The 20128-nt window shown below is 36.4% G+C and overlaps 1 protein-coding gene across 6 annotated transcripts in view; it reads left to right on the plus strand.

The window, feature by feature from the left end:
- IFT88 (intraflagellar transport 88) overlaps nt 1–20128 on the plus strand; it is a 41006-nt gene that overhangs the window by 6045 nt on the left and 14833 nt on the right. For all 6 annotated transcript variants that reach the window (XM_060770954.2, XM_060770959.2, XM_060770960.2 and 3 more), the window contains exons 8-20: nt 31–121; nt 1316–1420; nt 1654–1756; nt 2887–3001; nt 4053–4284; nt 5039–5109; nt 6251–6337; nt 7201–7300; nt 12932–13018; nt 15341–15527; nt 17289–17397; nt 17750–17900; nt 19178–19293. In XM_060770954.2, the coding sequence (XP_060626937.1) occupies nt 31–121; nt 1316–1420; nt 1654–1756; nt 2887–3001; nt 4053–4284; nt 5039–5109; nt 6251–6337; nt 7201–7300; nt 12932–13018; nt 15341–15527; nt 17289–17397; nt 17750–17900; nt 19178–19293 (1554 nt within the window). The remainder of the gene's footprint in view (nt 1–30; nt 122–1315; nt 1421–1653; nt 1757–2886; nt 3002–4052; nt 4285–5038; nt 5110–6250; nt 6338–7200; nt 7301–12931; nt 13019–15340; nt 15528–17288; nt 17398–17749; nt 17901–19177; nt 19294–20128) is intronic.

Genomic DNA, 20128 nt, shown 5'->3' on the forward strand with positions numbered 1-20128 from the left:
AAATAATTATTTTGTGTTTCCAACCTATAGTCCAGAAGGAAAAATTAAACAATTGGAGAAAAAAGTAAACGAGTTAGTTGAAGAAAGCTCTATTGCTCATAGCTGTGGAGATTTAAAACTGGTATGTCACAGATTTTAATTAATATTTTGACTTCATAATATAGAACAGAACTCTGATTTCATAACTTTCAAATGTTCATCTTACTTTGCCTGCTGAATATTAAGCAGAAACTATGGCTAGTCCAAATAAAGCCCTTGAATCATAAGCATTCTGTATTTCATCACATGCAGATGTATCTCCTACACAAATGAGCCCATTTGTTTGTTAACACATTGACATAAAAATAATTGGAAATTTTGAAGACAGTGTTGACCACGTTGTCAAATGTTGATTCTATATACAAGGCTGCTCTGTAAGGTGCAGAACTGTGGGAGTCTTTAAAAATAAATTGAGAGTTAAATTTGGGGTCGAGAATCCAGCTTGCTATGAATACTTTGTGTTCCTTCTTAAACAACAATTCCTTATCCTGTTCACTTGCATAGTTCTATTTGTCATTCCTATTTTGAAAACTCAAGAAAATTGTTCTGCTAGAGGTCCAGTACTGGAAGTAGACTTTATTATGCTTGGTGTTCCCTGTAATTTATAAAACTTAAATTAGCATTACCCAATCCTGAATATGGACATTTGTCGGCACGTTAAGAACTCTAGTTGGGAAGAGGAAGAAAAAGTGGTTTTTTAAGTCCCAAGTTCATAATCTGGCTTGCCTGGGTGTTAATTTTTGAATTTTCCAATGATTTTTTTGTGATATACTGTAATATCTTCTAACTGGAGCCCCTGGTGGCGCAGTGGGTTAAACCCCTGTGCCGGCTGGACAGGTCACAGGTTTGAATCCAGGGAGAGGCGGATGAGCTCCCTCTATCAATTCCATCTCCTCATGCGGGGACATGAGAGAAGCCTCCCACAAGGGTGATAAAATCATCAAATCATCCGGGCGTCCCCTGGGCAACGTCCTTGCAGACGGCCAATTCACTCACACCAGAAGCGACTTGCAGTTTTTCAAGTCGCTCCTGACACAACAAAAAAAAAATCTAATTATAAATTCTGAAGAAGCACACAATTGAATTCACATGGAAACTAAAATGAAAACTCTGCCCCTTATTTGAGCTCCAGTTGAAAGACCAATGTTTTGTAGATATGTTCTCTTCTATCTGTTCCTCTATGGATTTTCTGTTTTTGTGCTGTAGAAATATGTTTTTGTTTCATGCATCATGTTCTGAAAGAGGCAAAACTGAGCTATAATTTCTCTTCTTTAAGGCTCTTGAGAAGGCAAAAGATGCTGGAAGAAAAGAAAGAGCATTAGTGAGGCAGCGTGAACAGACAATGTCTCCTGCTAACATCAATCTAGATCTTACTTACACTGTAAGTACTTATTAATTTATTTATTTGGGCCAGTATTATTTTCAGACCTGTACAACTGTCAGATATTCACAGATTCTCTTCTGCTGCTATTTTGTGTTTGTCACTACATGTCTTCCTGGGTGGAAACTCCCATTTCCTGCTGTTTGGTGTAACTCTCAGAATGAAAATAAATAAATAAAACCAAGTTTTAAAAAAATCATATATTATAAATGTTCTCATTTTTTTTCTTCTAGGTGCTTTTCAATTTGGCTAGCCAGTATTCTGCTAACGAAATGTATGCAGAAGCACTAAATACCTATCAGGTCATAGTGAAAAACAAGATGTTTGTTAATGGAGGTAAGTGATACTCACAAGACCTAAACTTGCTAATGAATTAAGGAATACATCCCAATAAAGGGTAACTCTTCATCTGTATCTTAAGCTATGATTAATTGTACCTGCTCCAATAATGCAATTTCTGTTTGTTACAATAACAATTGATATAAACTCTAATTTTTTTCTCAAACATTTATAGCAAACATGAAAGGCCTCTCTGGCTAGACTGTTATGTTCAAGTAATTTAAAGGACTCTGGTGCCTGTCCCAGCTAATTGACATTCCTCCAGATGGAAATGTCTGTCTAAGCCCAGATTGTTTTGAAGTTTCTTTGCTCTGAGCCCAATGTCTCAGCTCTGAGAGCAGTCAGGTTATGATAATGAATTTAGGGCAAACCTGATTAAGTCAGTGTTACTCTGCATCAAATGTTAGTTTTTAATCTAGTAGGGGGACAGAGGAGGAGTGCATGCCACTCATAGACTTGGAGTTGGGAGAGACCAAAGGGGCCAGCCAGTCCAACCCAAACACCCCTTTGCAGGAACACACAAATCAGTTACTCTTAAAGGATGGCCGCCCAGACTCCTTTAAAAATCTCCCAAAGATGACTCCACTCTTCAAGGCAATTTATTCCACTGTCAAAGAGCTCTACTGAGCTTCCTAATATTCTTATGGAATTTCTTTTCATGTCGTTTGAACCCATTGTTTCATGTCCTAGTCTGTAGAGCGGCAGAAAATAAACATCTTCAATATAGCACCCTTTCAAATATTTAAACAGAGTTTTCATATCACCTCTGAACCTTTTCTTTTCCATATCCTGGCTAGAAAAGTGTTTTTTAAGATCTGAACCATATCTTGATGTTGATACTTGGTATGTGGTTGCTCAGTTCAAGGAGTCTCATAATCATTCCACTAACAGATTACCCATGCCTAGCTTTTAAAACCAGATCACATACTCCTTTTTCACAGATTAGATTAAGATATTTTCAATCACAGAGAGTACAGTTTTTATTGTCTGTACATATTTCATTTTTATGTTCTCCAGATGCTTCTGTGTACCCATTTATATCACATATATTCTATATATAATCCAAATAAGATTCTGTGGAATATGTGGGACCTGGGCTATATTTAATTCATTGTATTGTTTGGTAGGCATGCTGAAGGTAAACATGGCAAATATTTATTTGAAACAGAGAAACTATTCAAAAGCGATCAAATTTTACCGAATGGCTCTAGATCAGATTGCAAGTGTCCATAAAGAGATGAGGTGAGTCCCAGTAGGAACCAATTTGATATTGCTTGCTGTTATAGCATCTGAACTGAGAAGACCCTCCTGCTATTTCTTAGGAGATTGGTGAAGACCTCTATATAGATAAATATTTAACTGATTTTACTGCTGTCTTCATTTTACCTTGATAGAAAACAGTCCTTTATATGTTCACGTATCACAAAGAGATGGGAAATATGTCTGACCTTTATATAAAAGAATATAAAGGGTGGTGCATGACAAGGTTTCTCTTTCTTCCCCCATACTACTTTCTCATATTCCATCACTTGGGGTATTTTTTCCCAGTGCAAGTCTGATTCTGGAATGAATGCAGCCTGGGGACTATAGTCTTTAAGCAAAAGAACACAGGGAAGGATGGTAGAATGGGAAAGGGTTCAGTTTCACTAACAATGGTGTAAAAGGAAGTTACTACTCTACATTTCTATTTATGTGCTAATGAACAGAGTCCAGAAGTAAGGAATGATAGATGATAAAGTTAACCATTTCCAGTTACTCTTTGAATAAATGACAGTGGTTCTTTGTGCAAACAATTACATTTGAAAAGCAATGCAACTATTAACAATTGTTCGCTGATGCAATGCACAACTATTCCTACTTTCAAGACTTGACACTTAAAGAGCATTTTAGAGACATTTTGATGAGTATTTTAATACCCAATATTATTCTCTCAGAAAAATAATAGAAGGTGATAGAAAAAAATGAAAAATAATCATCAGGACAATTAATAACACAGTAAAAGAGACATTTTTAGAACCTGGGAGAGGTGAATCATGAGAATGGAAAGGCTGGGAAACCATGAAATGATGATGGCATGGAGAAAACTCCAGAGAGGGGATCGGGAGAATGCAAAGACTGGGAAACCCTGAAATGATGATGACATGGGGGGGGGAAACTCCAGAGACTCAGATTGAGAACCCTGAGGGGTTTCAGTCCCATGCAGTTAAGTTCCTCCACTCTTCACTTTTTAAAAAATCTGTAACTGGGTAAATATTGTGAAATAATAGCTTCTAACAGTAATTTCTTTAATCAGGATTAAAATAATGCAGAACATCGGAATTGCATTTATTAAAACCGGCCAATATACAGATGCCATTAGCTCATTTGAGCATATTATGAGCACTTCGCCAAACCTGAAAGCAGGCTTCAATTTGATCCTTTGCTATTTTGCTACTGGAGACAGAGACCAAATGAAAAAAGCTTTCCAAAAATTAATTGCTGTTCCATTGGATATTGATGATGATGACAAGTATATTTCACAAGGGGTAAGTATAAGCAAAGATGTAGCTAAACCTTGTAAAACTTGCAAAGTAACAACATTTGAATTATGGAGGAAGATGCAGCATATTATAATGGAATGCAAAGGTTATTGTCATGGTTCTGCATTGTGTCTTTTTTTTTACACCCAGAGTTTTCAAATGCAGTTCTGAAGTAGAGATTTCTGATAAATTTTTATTAATTGTTACAAAAAGAGCATATGGTTGGCTCTCTGTATCCATGGTTTCTGCATTTACAAATTCAACCCACCATGATTTGAATATCTTCAAATTTCAAAAAGCAAATCTTTATTTTGCCAGACACTGATGTGTAAGCATATCCTCTTGTAATCTCCTGCCATTTCAGAGATCATCAGGCTCTCTCCCACACTTGTCTGAGTTGTTCATCGTTTTAAATAAGGGATTCCATTTTACTACACCATTGTACATAATGGGATGTTTTGACATGTTACAGAGGGTCCTGGAACCAAACTCCAGTTGTCCACCGCATAGATGCAACTTCTATGGAGGAACAGTTTAATAACAAATTATCTGACCTGTTGCATTGCACAATGCAACAGTTGACCATCAAGATGCCTCCAGAATAATCATAGACATGTATTCTTTTCTGTGGTCCTTGTTTTAATTTTAATGTTAAGCAAAGGAAGTGCTATATATTATTTGTAATCTGTTCTAAAATCTAATGCCTTTATATGTCATTTTCTATTTATATAACCACAGTGTACTTTCTGTGTTTACATAGGATGATGCACATACAAACCTATTGATAGAGGCAATTAAAAATGATAGCTTACGGCAAATGGAACGTGAAAGGTAAAATTGGATGTCACTTGTGTTGTATAATTGCAAAGGATCTTCTTTGATCTGTGGATATATTTAAACGGTGGAATGGGGATCTGATCTACATAGCCAGTAATCTTCATTTACCAAAATGGGACATTGGAACCCAATGAAACCCTGGGAAAAACTGTTTTGACAAATTATTTTTACTGTTGAGGTACTTTTTATTCAAGACAACTGACAGGGACAAAAAAGTTAAATCCTCTGCAATTTTTTGCTAAGCATGATACAGAGGTATATTTATTTACTTATTTACAACATTTCTGCCCCGCTTTTTTTCACCCCGGAGGGGACTCAAGGCAGTTTACACTTAGGCAACATAGAGCTAATTCACCCTGGCTGTTGGTAGGTTGGCCACATTTAAGTTAATGTGAGAATTGGAATACTCAGTTGGGTTAAGAAATACAAGAAGTGAACATGGAAGTTCATCTCCTAACTCTTAACAACCCCATCCACATTATTAATCTCCGAATCATCAATATATAAGAATGTTCTAATCAGAAAAATCCCACAATCTGCTCAATACTAATTGTTTGCAGCTTGGTGTCTCAAGAATGTTAAACAAATGTTATATTTTGTTTAGTTGTGCCCTTGTCAAGTTAAATGTTCTTAGGCATCCAACTATGCTGTGCAGACAGCATAGGTTTATTAAATTATCCACTCTGAATTCCGGTAACATTGATACTTGTTTTCCACCATCTCCCCATCTGTTTGTTCTGTGTTTCAATTTGAGACTTTTATTTATCTCTCACCAAAACAGATTTCTCAGATGTGGGACTGCAGGAGTTCAAATAGCACAAAATGTTGCAGCATAGAGTATTCCTGTTCAGAGTTATCAGTCAGCCATAACATGTTCACAGATTATAAATTCAATGTTTACTTTCTTTTGTTTTTCTATTTCATTTCTGCTTCTCAGAGCAGTCAGTATTTCATATTAGTATATATTATATAAATATGGCTAATCTATAGTCTATATAATAAATGTGTTTTTAATGTGCCACAAGATTCTTGGTGATTCTTGCTAGTATCTTTACAAGGTGTTGTGGTCAGTCCCTGTATTCCTGTGATATCTGTGATCATTTTTTTCTGGAAAAAAATGTCTTGTGTTTTTAAGGAAAGCTACAGCAGAAAAATATATAATGACAGCTGCTAAATTAATTGCTCCAGCAATTGAAACATCATTTGCAGTTGGCTATGACTGGTAGGTAGCATTTTTCAAATGAGTTGTTATTTTCATATAATGTATTCTGGAATTGCCCAGAGGGACAATTGCAACATTGTTGTGCCAGTTTCTTCCTCTCTTGCAGATCAGCATTTTAAAATGTCATATTCAAGCTCCCTCGAATTCTCTGTGGGGAGAAGGTGGAATATAAATGAAATAAATAAAATATTTTCAAGAGTCCATATAATTTTGTAACTATCTAATCAGATCATTTTCTCTCCATGAAGTGACAATTAGTTCCTCAGATAAAATGAGACAAGTCATATGTCACAAATTGTATAGTTGGATGTCCAAGCTCCAAACCTTGTACCCTAAATCTAAAAGTGATTTAGAAGTTATCTAGAAGTGATTGCTAAGATTGTGATCCAAAAAGCCTTTAGTTCAAGTTGCTCTTGCATTTTGAACTCCCTGTTGGTTTTGTGGAAGCTGAGTCTCAATCTGAATTTGTCTGTGAAATAATATGATAATTCTGGGCTGTGTTGTAAAGCTGTTGCAAAGGAGGTTGTATACCTTGCCCATTTGCCAGGATAGATTCAGCTCAACAGAAGCTGAATCTATCCTGGCTATCTGTCAGGGGTGCTTTGAATGTGATTTTCCTGCTTCTTGGCAGGGGGTTGGGCTGGATGGCCCACAGGGCCTCTTATAAATCTATGATTCTATGAAGCATGTGGTGTGTGTGTGTATAAACAAACTGTTGTGTCTCAGCATCAGGACAGATAGGATTTTTTTCTAGAAGGCTACAGTACATATTGGATTTTAAAACTAGGTGATAAAATGCTTTCTTGAAATCAGGATGTTCGCTATGTAACAAAGAATTTTGCGTTTGATTTCAATTCTTATAGGTGTGTAGACGTAGTGAAAACTTCCCAGTACGTGGAATTAGCCAATGACCTGGAAATTAATAAAGCAATTACATATTTGCGGCAAAAAGATTTTAATCAGGTATAGTGTTTTTACAAAATTCTTTTTGTACATTGGTAGACATTAAGTAATAATAATACTATTTCAAGTATAAATTTCCATTATAATATCCCTCAATGAACCGAAAGCAATCCTTCTCTATAATCACACTATTAAATGGAGAATTCAGAACATTTTCTTTGCTTCCTTCTTCCAATTTAATTGACATCAATAAAACTGAACTTTTTATTAACCTGTGATCCAGAATGCAATGTTAGGTCTAAATCTGATCAGTTTTTATAATGATAATTCGAGGATACTATATGGTGTAACCATGGAGTAGCTCTCACTTTTATCTTTTTGTTTAAATTGATGACATTTATTTTGCTTTATTCTTTCCTTTCTTGTACTCTCTTTCCAAACTTGTTTGGTGATGTAAGTATGATGAGGTATGTATTATACTTATATGTATTAAAATATTATTTTTGCACAAGTTTACTGTAAAGTGGTACATACTTAAAAGAAAAGCAAACATATTGGCACTTTACTAGCAACTCATTGTCATCGTCGTCCTCCCTTCATTCTGAAAATTAAATTCAGTTTTCTCTATCTTAGTTTGGCATATTTGATTTATCCCCTGGCAAAATATTCAGGGAATCTATCATGGATTGCATATGCATATGTATTCAGAAATATGTTTGTAGCCTTAACATAAAAAGTTTATTCCATTTTTAAAGCAGTAAAACATTGTTTCAGGAAAGAGAAAAGGAAGAGTAGTGACCCAGCCAATCAGCATTGTGTACTCTACTGTAAGCACACAAATAGTTTCTCCTGAGTTTGTTCAGTCAAATAGACATCTGTAAATGCTATGTGTGCACCTTCACAGTAGACCCTTAAATCTAGACCCTTATTTAGGCAAATGAATACTTGTAACTGTATTCTGTACCCACAGGAAATTATGTAAATGTCGTCGCCCCCCCCCCCCTTTTAGTTCTGGATAGGATTCTGACCTTGCAGGGGCCATGAAATATTAGACCCCTTTATCTATGCCACCACATAGGTGTCTGTAGTGCCTCCTCCTTGGTTGAAACACTTACTTCAGAGAAGTGTAAATTAGTAGATCAGGAAGTTACCTCTTGGGAAGCAGGGAGACTAACTGATGTACCACAAGATGGACAAAAACATAGACCAGATGGACTTGGTCTAAAGAAAAATCCTGCAAATGAAAAAATAGAGTTTGATTGGTTGCTGACAATATTCTTTATTGGTAGCAGCAAATCTCAGCAGGTTTTTGGTTGGAGTGTTCATGGTCATAATCTTTGTCGTGCCTTCTCACTTGTAGGATTGCATCCTCAGGTTCTGTATACATTGCTGTAATTTCATTGTAGTTGCATTATTTTGTTTATATTGCTGTATCTGTATGTAGTGCCCTAAATGTACATTCAAGTTGCAATGTCTTGCTCTGGATGCTCTTCCATATCCTTATAATGCAGAAAAATTACAGCATTTGGACATTCTTGGGCAGTGATATGAGTCCCAAAGAGCTGAAAAATATGCCAAAATAATCATTTGATCATCACTGTCATCATGGTTTCTTAGCCATAGGAATGCAACTTTAAACTGCATATGCCTTGTTGTAGCTTCACTGTGGTTGCATTATTTCAATTACAGGCAGTCCCCGAGTTACAAACATCTGATTTACAAACCACTCACACTTAAGTGTGGAACTGAGACAACAGGAAGTGAGATAAATCTACCTCTTAGAAGAGAAATGCACTCCTGAAAGAGTTTTCATGGGGAAAAGGTGTCTCAACTGAAGCTGTCTCACCAATCCTTGTTTCCACAACAAGCCAAAATTTTCTGAATCCAATTGTCACAGGGACAGAAAGCGAGGTGAAATTTTCTGATCAGGGGCACAGATAGCAAAACAAACACCACAGGGATGTTAACCCTTCCCTATGCTATCCAAAGCTTATATAGCTGGAGTTACACTTCAAAATTGTACCTGTTCCGACTAACAAGCAAATTCAACTTAGGAACAAACTTACTTATTTTGTTTGTAACTTGGGGACTGCCAGTATATTGCTGTATTTGTATGTGGTGCCCTTGATCATACACTTCTAGCAAGCAATTCTTTATTTTCTTAACAGATTTTCTGTTGCTTTCAAGAGAGTAGTTATATCTGTGGTGTACTATGTTTACCAAAGGTCCCTGGTTAAATCTCCCACCTCCTCAGGCAGGGATATATATGGAAGGCCCCTGTCTATTTGCAATCAATCAAGACAACATTGAGCTGAAATGAACAATTGTGTTTTTTTTCTCTGGGTGTATCTAAACCATAGAATTAATACTGTCCGATGCCATTTTAACTGCCATGGCTCAGGCTTTGGAATCCTAGGAACTGTTGTTTGGTGAGGCACTGGCACTCTTTGGCAGAGAAGATTGAAGACCTTGTAAAACAACAATTCCCAGGATTCTGTAGCATTGAGTCTTGACAGTTAAAGCTCATCACAAACATCAGTAGAGAATGCTTCTGGAACATGGTCATATAGCCCGGAAAACTCTCAGCAACCCAGTGATTCCGACCATGTAAGCCTTAGATAACACAGTTAAAGTGATGCTGAAGTGTATTAATTCTACAGTATAGATGCATCCTATAAGTCTCTTAAGGTTTCTCTTTGTTACTTGTTACTTGCATTCATTTTTGATATATATTTATTGAGATAATGACTTATTGAAGGCAGTGCTGTTATCGTCAACCACAGCATGTGAATATATCTAGACTTAAATCAGGTTCATGGTTCCAACTTCTGTCAATCCATTAATCATGAAACATATTTAGGTGTTGACTTTTCAAACAATTGACCAAGTCTGCTCTAGTTGAGACTGACAATTTAATTGACTTGGCACTATGAGCTACATTTTTGTAAAAAAGAAATACATTCCTGTATTAAGCACTACCTTGGAAACAATCATTTTTTATTTTAGCAAAATCGTTTTGGTTAAGTATATACAATTAAATATATCTATTGATGAACAAAAACCTGTAGTCTGTAGATCACAAAACATCTAGTACAATTTACCTGTGAATTATTAATAAATGTATGCACATTTAAAACATTTTTTTCTTTGGAATTAATGAACTCTGTAGATAATAATGAAAATAGGGTTTCTGCTGTGACTGTAGCATGTACTTCCTAAGTGGTTTGCTGGGGAGCAATAAACATGAGCTCGTTCCATGGGCTTTGCATATGTGCTCTTTTGCACCTCATAAATTAAGACACTAATGCACTTTGTGCTGGAAACTATAAAACTAGTATGTACTTCACATACTTGACTCATTGCTCTAAGATACATTCACTTTATAATAAGTAACTGAAATGTTGGGCTTCGTAAACTTCTGGGGGGTGCGGGGGTAGACAGAAACAAACCAGTGATATGTAACTAGTCTTTTTATATTACAAAAAGGATTAAGTTCAAGATGTAAAATAAAGAAAAGGTGTAGACTTTGGTATGCAAAATGCAGTGGCAGCAACACATGCTACTATGGTAAACATTTTTTCCACACTGTAGGAAAATACATCTTTTATAAAACACATATTTTACCCTATTTTCTCTTTTGGTAACAATATTTTTAAGAAAAAAAATGCAGAGGCATCTATTTGGTGAAAAAGATTTTAAAAAGTTTATTGTGATAACTATGCAATTTAAAAGGACACAAAACTGGGTATTTTTGAGATTATCTGGATTTCTTCACTAGACAAAATATTTAAAATCAGGAAAAAGGAGTGAAGATTTGAACTTTAAATCACGTTCTTTGCATATTGCAATCTTGTCTGTAATATGGTTCAAAGTATCTGCAAATCCACAAAGTGTCTTAATTCAATAAGAGTTCTGTTAGAAAGTATTGTAGTTACTGGATTAAGAAAGATATGGAAAGACAGGAGAACCCAGATTAGATTGCTATACGTTGTGGCATGTCATTTTGGTTGCTATTCTTGTTAGTTTGTTTTTTGTATGGTTCAAACAAATAGTGTACAGCATTTGTAATTATATCAATGAAAGGATTTTTAAAAGGGAGAGAATGAACTCTCAGAAAGTAAAATTCTATAAAAACCCAGTTTCCAGTGCTTTTGACATTGGCATGTATAGCTTGATACCCATGTGATGTACTGATTTGAGCATTGGACTATAAATGGAGAACAGGGTTCAAATCCCTTTTCATCCATAGAAATCCACTGGGTAACCTTGGGCAATCACACTCTCTCGGCCTCAAAGGAAGACAATGGCAAACCACTCTGAATAAATCTGGCAAAGAAATCTCTGTGATGATTTTGCCTTGAGGTCATCATAAATAATAAATAACTTAGATGGCAGACAACATATGGTATTTAAAATTGAAATATTAATCTTAGCATAAGAGATACTGCTGTGATAAGTTAGACCCAGAATCAGTAATGCTGTAGTCTAGTCTGTTCCTTCCTCACAAAACAGAAAATAGGAGTAGTGTCGCTGTAGAATTAGAAGCAATTGTTGGGCGCCTTTTTAAAGGGACTGATTTTCACAACAGCACTGGAAAGAGTTTGTGCATAGTTTGCAATTATGTATCGGATAGGCAATCAAAGGTGAAGTTGTTGGAGCCACATCTAAATAAAGAACTTTTAAAAACAAAGTCCTTTGACCAGCTGATAAAATGCCATGGGGCATGAAAGTGAGACACATCAGGTCCAGTTGTTATTGTATGCCTTCTGGGTTGTGACAAGTGTAAGTAGATTTGAAGGCACATCATATCAATGAAACAGTGGTTTGAAAATCATTTGAGCTTTTGGTGGAAGCTGAAGAGAAAAATAAGAATTGATCAGTCAAAGTAAAGGCAAGTTTGTGGTTTCTGAGTCTGCTCTAGATCTGCTCTAGATCTGAAATGCTTGTCAAATATACTTTTTCCTTGTGTCTGCTAGTCCCTTCCACTTGTGGGCTTTGGAGTACAACTTGTTGGTCAAGATCCTACATGAGAGTAATATAGTGTTAATCACCCCATGAAGAATTGCTAATGGATTGTGCTAAATAACCCTTGTGTTGAATGCCAACAACATGCAACTTCATTCATAGTTAAAGAAATGGGAGTGGGGCCAGATTCATTGAAACAAGCACAACAGTTAAATCTTTTATATCCAGAACTTTGTCTTATTCCTTGATATTTTCATTTCTTGTTTTAGATCCAGTGATATTTGGAAATGCACACATCTTTAGAATTATTTCAGTTCTGTCTATATGCCAAGGAAGTGTTCATACAAATTTTATATTTGTTCATTGTGACTTGTCATAGGAAATTGTCATTTGCAGTCAGTCTTATGCAAGTTTACTCAGACTTGTTTTGCCCTTTTGCCCACAGAATTGCTGGGGAAAGCTATGACTCTTTGTCCCATAGAACATTTACTTTGAAAAAAATCCCTTTCACTTCACTGGCAAATAGTATGATCTGAATGGTTATGCTCAAACACCTTTCATATGTTGCTGTTAAATAATGTAGTATTATGAATCGACAATGCACTGACCAAATAGGCACAATATCCTGAACTAAGAATTTATTTTGCATAGTTTCCTACAACAGAAGTTCAGCAACCCTTGTTTAAATGGATTTTCAATATGAATAACTTTATTACTTACTTCTAGGCTGTGGAGACATTAAAGATGTTTGAGAAAAAAGACAGCAGAGTCAAAAGTGCAGCTGCAACAAATCTTTCCTTTCTTTATTTCTTGGTAAGTGACTCCTTGGGATGGTGCTTATTAACTTAAGTCTGAGGGTATTCAGCCTCAGTAGATGTTTCCATTTGGTTTGTCTTAAAATATAATGCAGATATTTTGGGAAGACAACTTTGAAATAAATTTCACAGCTAAACAGCTAAATTCTTGCAAGCATCATCATCATAAAACGCCAGATATGATGATGGATAAAGCAGAGTGTTTCAATCGTACCCCCACCCCCAAAAGCTGAAATTCATTCAGTGTCTGAAGCTGGTATCTAAAAATAAATAATCAGTGTTACACAGAGGAGAAAGGGAACAGTGCTTTGAGTTCAGTATCTTTTCTTGCAGTTTCTCAAGTCACTCCTGACATGACAAAAAAGAAAGAAAGAAAGAAAGAAAAGTATCTTTTCTCCCTCTCTGTATCCTTCTCTCCATATAAAAAATCATAACCCGAATGATGGGTCACATCTTAGATTTCTGTGTTATTCAAGAGTATCACTGAGAAGCATAGATGATTAATATGGAGCCAAACATTCTGATATCTTGAGTTTACCGTGAACCCAGAGTTTGTGTTTTCAGTTGAATACCAGACGTGTCCATCTCAGTAACACTTTTAAACATTATCTCCAAAGCTTCCCTCTGATACTTTTATCTATATTGTTTGGATAAATTTGGTAGTTGCCTTAGTACCAAGAAGCTTGAGCATAAAGAGGAGAGCCATACTAATCCTCCTCCTCATATAGATATTTGTTACTTTAGAGGGAAATACTTATGATACGGTTTTTGAACATCATGTATTATTCTTTGCCTTGGGAAAGCCTCGCATATGTCCTTCAAATAGCTTGGGGGAAAAATCTTCAGTGATTCTTTGATGTGGTTCCTTTTTCTGACGTCATCCATTTTCTGCTCAATTTGCAAGTATTACCATCCCTAAGGAGCACATTCATTATATTTCTAAGAGCCAAACTAAATAATTTGTGGAAGAGGTGTAACACAGTTATTCTTTCCTTTAAAAAAAGTAACAGCCATAAAGAGACTGATTTGGACTAGACCTGGAGTATTTGCCCAGCATTTTAAATACTTTTCCATAGACAGATCCCTTTCACATCAATTCTGATATATAAGCTATAGAGTACAAGTTGGGGGTGGGGGGTTGGACAGGTACTGTAATAGCCATTACTTATGACAGGTTTGAACATCTACCAAAAAGTAAGTCTCTTTAACTCAAAACTTGGCAAAGTGAAACCCACACACGGCACCCAGGTCCCTGGGGACCAGCATATTTGTTTTCAAAATGTTTTTCAAAAACAGGTTTCTTTTTTGTGGTCTCTTTGAATCACATAATTGGGTATTCTGCACAGACGTAGAGCAGTGTTCAGAACCTTCTAGAATCACTAGGCAGAACCCCGTCCACTATTCCAATTTGTCGCTGAAACCCCTTAGTTCTTTTAATCCGCGCTGCAGCTGCTTCATGAACCTTTGAGCCCTTTGAGCTGTTTAGTCTTCCAACTCTATTAATGCAAAATTCTTTAATTCACTCTTCTATTCAGTCAGAGAGAGTCTTCCAGTTTGCTGTTCGTAAGGCTCCTATGTTTGCTTTCACTCTCATGCTATTGTGCGTACGGGGCTTATGGCCTAGTATGGCCTAGTGCGGGATGGCCTCCACGACTCACTTTAAGAAGTGCAAACAGTGTGGTGGGAAGCTCCCCGACACAGATGGACACTCTTTAAGTGCCTCCTTTGCCTGGGCGAGGAGCATGTTGTTGAGTCCTGCATCCACTGCCAGACCTCTACCTCCCAGGTGAGGAAAAATTGAGAGGTGAGGCTTTGATCTTCTCTTTGCCAACAAGCCTTGTTGCCTTCTTCCTCAGTTTTGGCTCCCATTGCAAAATCCTCTGGAAGCCTATTCCTCCTCTGACTTCTGTGAAGGAGAAATATGAAACATTCGGCTGAAGAAGCCATGGCTTCCCACTCTGAAAAGACAAAGTATAAAAAGCCTACTTTATTGCCAGAGAAAACCCCAACTTTGGGGAAAGCTAAGGAGGCCAGAAGGAAAAAGGCCAGAAAACTGGCTGAGAGGCATGATCCCAGAGAATCCAAGGGCAAGCCAGCTCTGACCGCTGAACCTCCACAAATGGCATCCATGGAGTTCTCTCCTCTGGTTCTGCCTCTAGAAGGTGTGCCTGAAGCCACCAAACCGCACTCTGATGTAGAGGAGGTGGATCTCTCTACTGGCAGTTGACAAGGTGCCCCCTTTGACTTGTGTTTGTTCTTGTATTTATTTAGAGATAAACCCTCTCTTAACTTGCTAGTAAAGTATTTGTATTTATTGTAGGAAAATGAAGTTACCCAGGCCAGCAATTATGCAGATTTAGCTGTAAATTCTGATAGATACAATCCAGCTGCTCTCACAAATAAAGGAAATACAATTTTTGTAAATGGAGACTATGAGAAGGCAGCAGAGTTTTACAAGGAAGCTTTAAGGAATGATTCTTCTTGCACTGAAGCACTTTATAATATTGGTAAGTACTTGTGCTGTAGTCTGAGATAGGACTTTTAGAGAGATGGGAGAAATAGCTAGGGCAGTATGAACTCGGGAATGGCAGTGCAGCTAACTACGAATTCACTGAAGATGTCCATAGCAATGAATGACAATTTAATGATAATCCAAAATATCCAACTTAGCCATATAAATGAACAAAATAAAATCAGGGCTTTTAGAATTATCTCTTAGTAAAGGTAAAGGTTTTCCCTTGACATTAAGTCTAGTTGAGTCTGACTCTGGGGTGGTGGTGCTCATCTCCATTTCTAAGCCGAAGAGCCGGCATTGTCCGTAGATGCCTCCAAGGTCATGTGGCTGGCATGACTGCATGGAGTGCTGTTATCACTTATTATATGACAAAAACATTTGATAGATTGGGTTGGAAATACCTACATAAGATAAGTGCTGACTTGAATATTCGCATTAGCTCCTTAAAAATCTTACTTACATTCTGTGGATGGTTAGCAGAGCACGCACTGGCCAACACACATTTTGGTGCCCCAAATGTTAGATCTGTTTCTGGGTATATTTTACCTGCTGATTCCAAAAATGGCACCAGTTTCCCCCTATCAGTTCTGGCTTTTGAGATACAGAACATATCCCATCTACCAGTTACCATATGCTCTCCCACAGAAAATCATGATCACCATATCAAAGAAACTAGAGATGATGCAGTCTATCCAATACAATTTTCTGAATCAGATCTCCAAGTATTCCCAGGAACAGGCCTAAAAATCAATACACGGGGTTGTGTATTTTAATATCCCACTGCTATCCATTCAAGACTAACAAAGTAGGCAGGCTAATGGCATTAGTGAATGTTGACGGTTTAAAGATAACAGGGGAAAGATACCTGTTTGTTTGTTTGTTTGTTTTTTTGTTTATGTCTATGCCACTTTTCTCAGCCCGAAGGCTTACAAGGCGGCCAATGATAGCCTTTGACATGGAAGTTAATAGCAAGAATGATGATTTCTCTGATGTAGAGACAGGCAGCGAGTGTAACACAAACAGATGGTTTTCAACAGAGGCATTTGCAGATTTAGATTTAAGAAGTTAATTAAAATATAAGACTGGAAGAAAGTGAGGATTCCAGCAAGGGTCCCTGTCCTAAAAAAAAAAAAAATCCAAAGCTGAAAAACAGAGCATTTTAAGGATTTTATACAATTAGAGTGTGAAGCTCCAATGAATGCAAAGCGGTTGTTAGGATATAGTCAGAAAAGATATGTTTAGTAAGAAAGTGACAGATCAGCTGATCACTGCCAATATGAATTCTGCATTAATATGTAGTGAGATGGACATCAAGTCGGTTTTTTGAAGTGGCCATTGAATTCTTAGCCATTGCGCTCAGATCAGACCTGCAGCTATCAGATAGCCTTTATTCATCAAACAAAAGTTCTTGATAAACTTGTTTGCCAGTGATAGTGTTCTCAGATCCCTTGTTAGACATTTATTTGGCAATACTTTGTTCTGATCCTCACTTTATGCTTCCTTTATAACAACAAAAGCCAATAGGATTTTTGCCTGGCACAGCATGGCCAGGCAATGCATCATCTGCATAAGATGTGAACCTTTTAACGTCTTCTACACTCATCAGTTTATTGTAGTATTTGGTACAAGGGAATGAACTATCTGAAAAATAATTCCTACTCTGCAGGGGATTATTTTTCTTTTCCCATATTAATTGTGCTCCTTTGTCATGAAAATGTGTTGAAACTTCTTCTTTTGTTTACCTTTATTGTAGGTTTAACATTAAAAAAACTGAACAGATTAGATGAAGCATTGGATTCTTTTCTGAAGCTACACGCTATCCTTCGAAATAGCGCCCAGGTTCTTTTCCAGATAGCAAGCATGTATCTTTTCAAGAAATATAGTCAAACATTTCAGATATTGAATTCTTTATATATAATATGATCCGATATCCATGGTTTCACTTATGCTCCAAAAAATTCCCTTTCAGAAGTGTTTGAGGACCTCTCTTGGTCTTCTAGTGCAATTCTATAGGATGATTTCTGCCCAAGTAGAACAAAAAGGAACATTCACCATTATCCACAGTTTCAGTTTTATCTACAGGGAATCTTGGAGCATTTCCCCTGTGGATGTAAGAATCATTGTATCTCAGTTGTATCTCATGTAAATCTTTCATTGGAATTTGTGAGTGTCATAAAATATTACACTTAGATTTCTTAGCAGATCATACCTCAGATATGAATTAATGGAGGATCCAAATCAGGCAATTGAGTGGCTTATGCAGCTCATCAGTGTTGTTCCAACAGATTCACATGCATTAGCAAAGCTTGGGGAACTCTATGATACTGAAGGTGATAAGTCACAAGCTTTTCAATATTATTTCGAGGTATGTGTTTTTTCAGATTATAATTCTATATGTACATATAATGCTGACTGTATTTTCTGTACAGAAGGAAAAGTTGCATATAAGGAATAGCATTTTAAATAAGTATCTTAGAAGTTTAAATTGAATTTAACTCCTTTGTCTTTAATGAAGAATAATACTTGGCATATTTAAGAAGGCTGTATAAGATAAAAGTTTCATCAAGCAATAGATGCAGAAATGTTGAGTTCACTTTACTTCAGATGGTATAAGGGTTAAGTTCCTTGTGAAAGTGATGTATGGTATAGTTAAGTGGTGTCCCTTATATAAAATAGCAAAATCAAGGCTTGCTTTTTGGATTTTAAAAAGATTCAAACTCTGAATAGTAGAATCCATACATGCAGAATCTGTTGATACAACATTCATCAACTTTGCAATATATACCTTGTGTTTTTTTCCAGTGAACGCAAAGGATATAAAATATATCTTTTTGTTTCCTGTTTTTAGTTGTAGCACCACTGGAAACCTTGAAACTACTATTTAATTTTGTTCTTTACCACACAGTGGCTTTTTAGTTACTACTTTGTTCCGTTCTTGCTTTGGCAGCTGTCTACAGCTGTGTTTTTTTGTTTATTTGAACAAGGAAGCAGTGGTTGGGGTGCCACAATCCTTGCTTTTTTACCTTCAGCATAAATTGAATGATTTGGTATTTTTACTTTTAGGGCTGACGTTCCAATCATACTTATTAGGAAATAAGCCCTAATATACACCGTGAGATTTCTGTTTGAGTAAACATAGGATTGTGTCTGAATTATCTGAATTATACTTTAGCTTTGGTTATTTTAAAAATCTAAACAACTAAAGCATAGTTCTAATTCATGTCATTTTCCCTTCCCAAGTACACTTCTTTTAGCAGAGGTGCAGGAAACTTATCCTGCAAATGAATTTCAAAAAACAAAATATTTCAAGAAAATTAATTTTTCAAGAAAATTAATCTATTTTGTGGTGTTTACTTTGTTTTGCAAAATTGACATGTTTGGGGGGGGGGGAGGGGAAAGACACCTGGAAAATATGACACTCCATTCAGCAAAGTCTTCTAAAACGTTTTCTGTTGAGGGCAAAACATGACACATTCTCTTTAGGGATTAGTTGGGGTATTAGCACACTGCTCTCATTCATGTATTACATATTTTCAGCATCTGGAGAATTAAACACATACATGAGTAAGATATTCCAGAAGCAAAATAAAGATGTTGTTTATCACTAATGCTGTGTTTCTTTCACCTTCTTTATTTTGTCAGTCCTATCGGTATTTCCCTTCAAACATTGAGGTCATTGAATGGCTTGGAGCCTATTACATTGACACACAATTTTGTGAAAAAGCAATTCACTACTTTGAAAGAGCAGCACTTATTCAGTAAGTAATGGTGCATTCAAACCAGTATCAGTGGTAAGGGGACTTTGGGCAATGCAGTTATGCTACATTAAATACTTTAATGTAAAAAATACAACATGCAATAATAGAATAGTTGTTTTTAAAATTATTTATATGTTCCATTTGTTTAAAAGTTGTGCTGAGCTGTCAGCTTAAGCAACAATACAACATTGAGCAATTCCATCTACCTGGGTGGTCTGAATAGCATGTGTCAAGTATATAGTATATTCAACCTGGATAATAAGACTTTGTGCATTACAGTGTATGGTGAAAGTTTTAAGAATGATTTTTTTTTCCTTTTTAAGGATTTATGTCTCACTTCCAAATTAAATAATTTTCAGGACATCTTAAATTTTAAAAATACAATACAAAGCAATTGGTTTATCTTTGATTATTTTGTGAGTCAGGAAAACCTGAAGGACAGTGGGGCATGTTGAGGAGTTATTTTCCTGGTGTCACTGCTGTTATTCTTGTGGGATTACAATAAACTCTGCAAAATAAAAATATATATAAATCAAACAATTGGGTACCCTTGAATTAAGCATAATGCTTTCTGTCTCATGTCAGTGTAGACCAGGTGTTTTGGACTTAAGCTCCCACAATTCCTAACAGCCTCAGCCCCCCCCCCCAAAAGCTGGTTAAGCTGAGTTGAAGTCCAAAACACCTGGAGGGCCCAAGTTTGTCCATGCCTGGTATAGCCCATGGGAAGGCTTCATTATAAAAGATTTCAACATCTATGCTTGGAAATAACTTTAACTTGAATTAGTGACATATTCCAGAATGATCCAGTCATTCTGTTGTGTCCAGTAGAAGGGGA

The sequence above is a fragment of the Anolis sagrei genome, chromosome 3 (genome assembly GCF_037176765.1).
Source record: "Anolis sagrei isolate rAnoSag1 chromosome 3, rAnoSag1.mat, whole genome shotgun sequence".
NCBI classification, from domain to species: Eukaryota; Metazoa; Chordata; class Lepidosauria; order Squamata; family Dactyloidae; genus Anolis; species Anolis sagrei.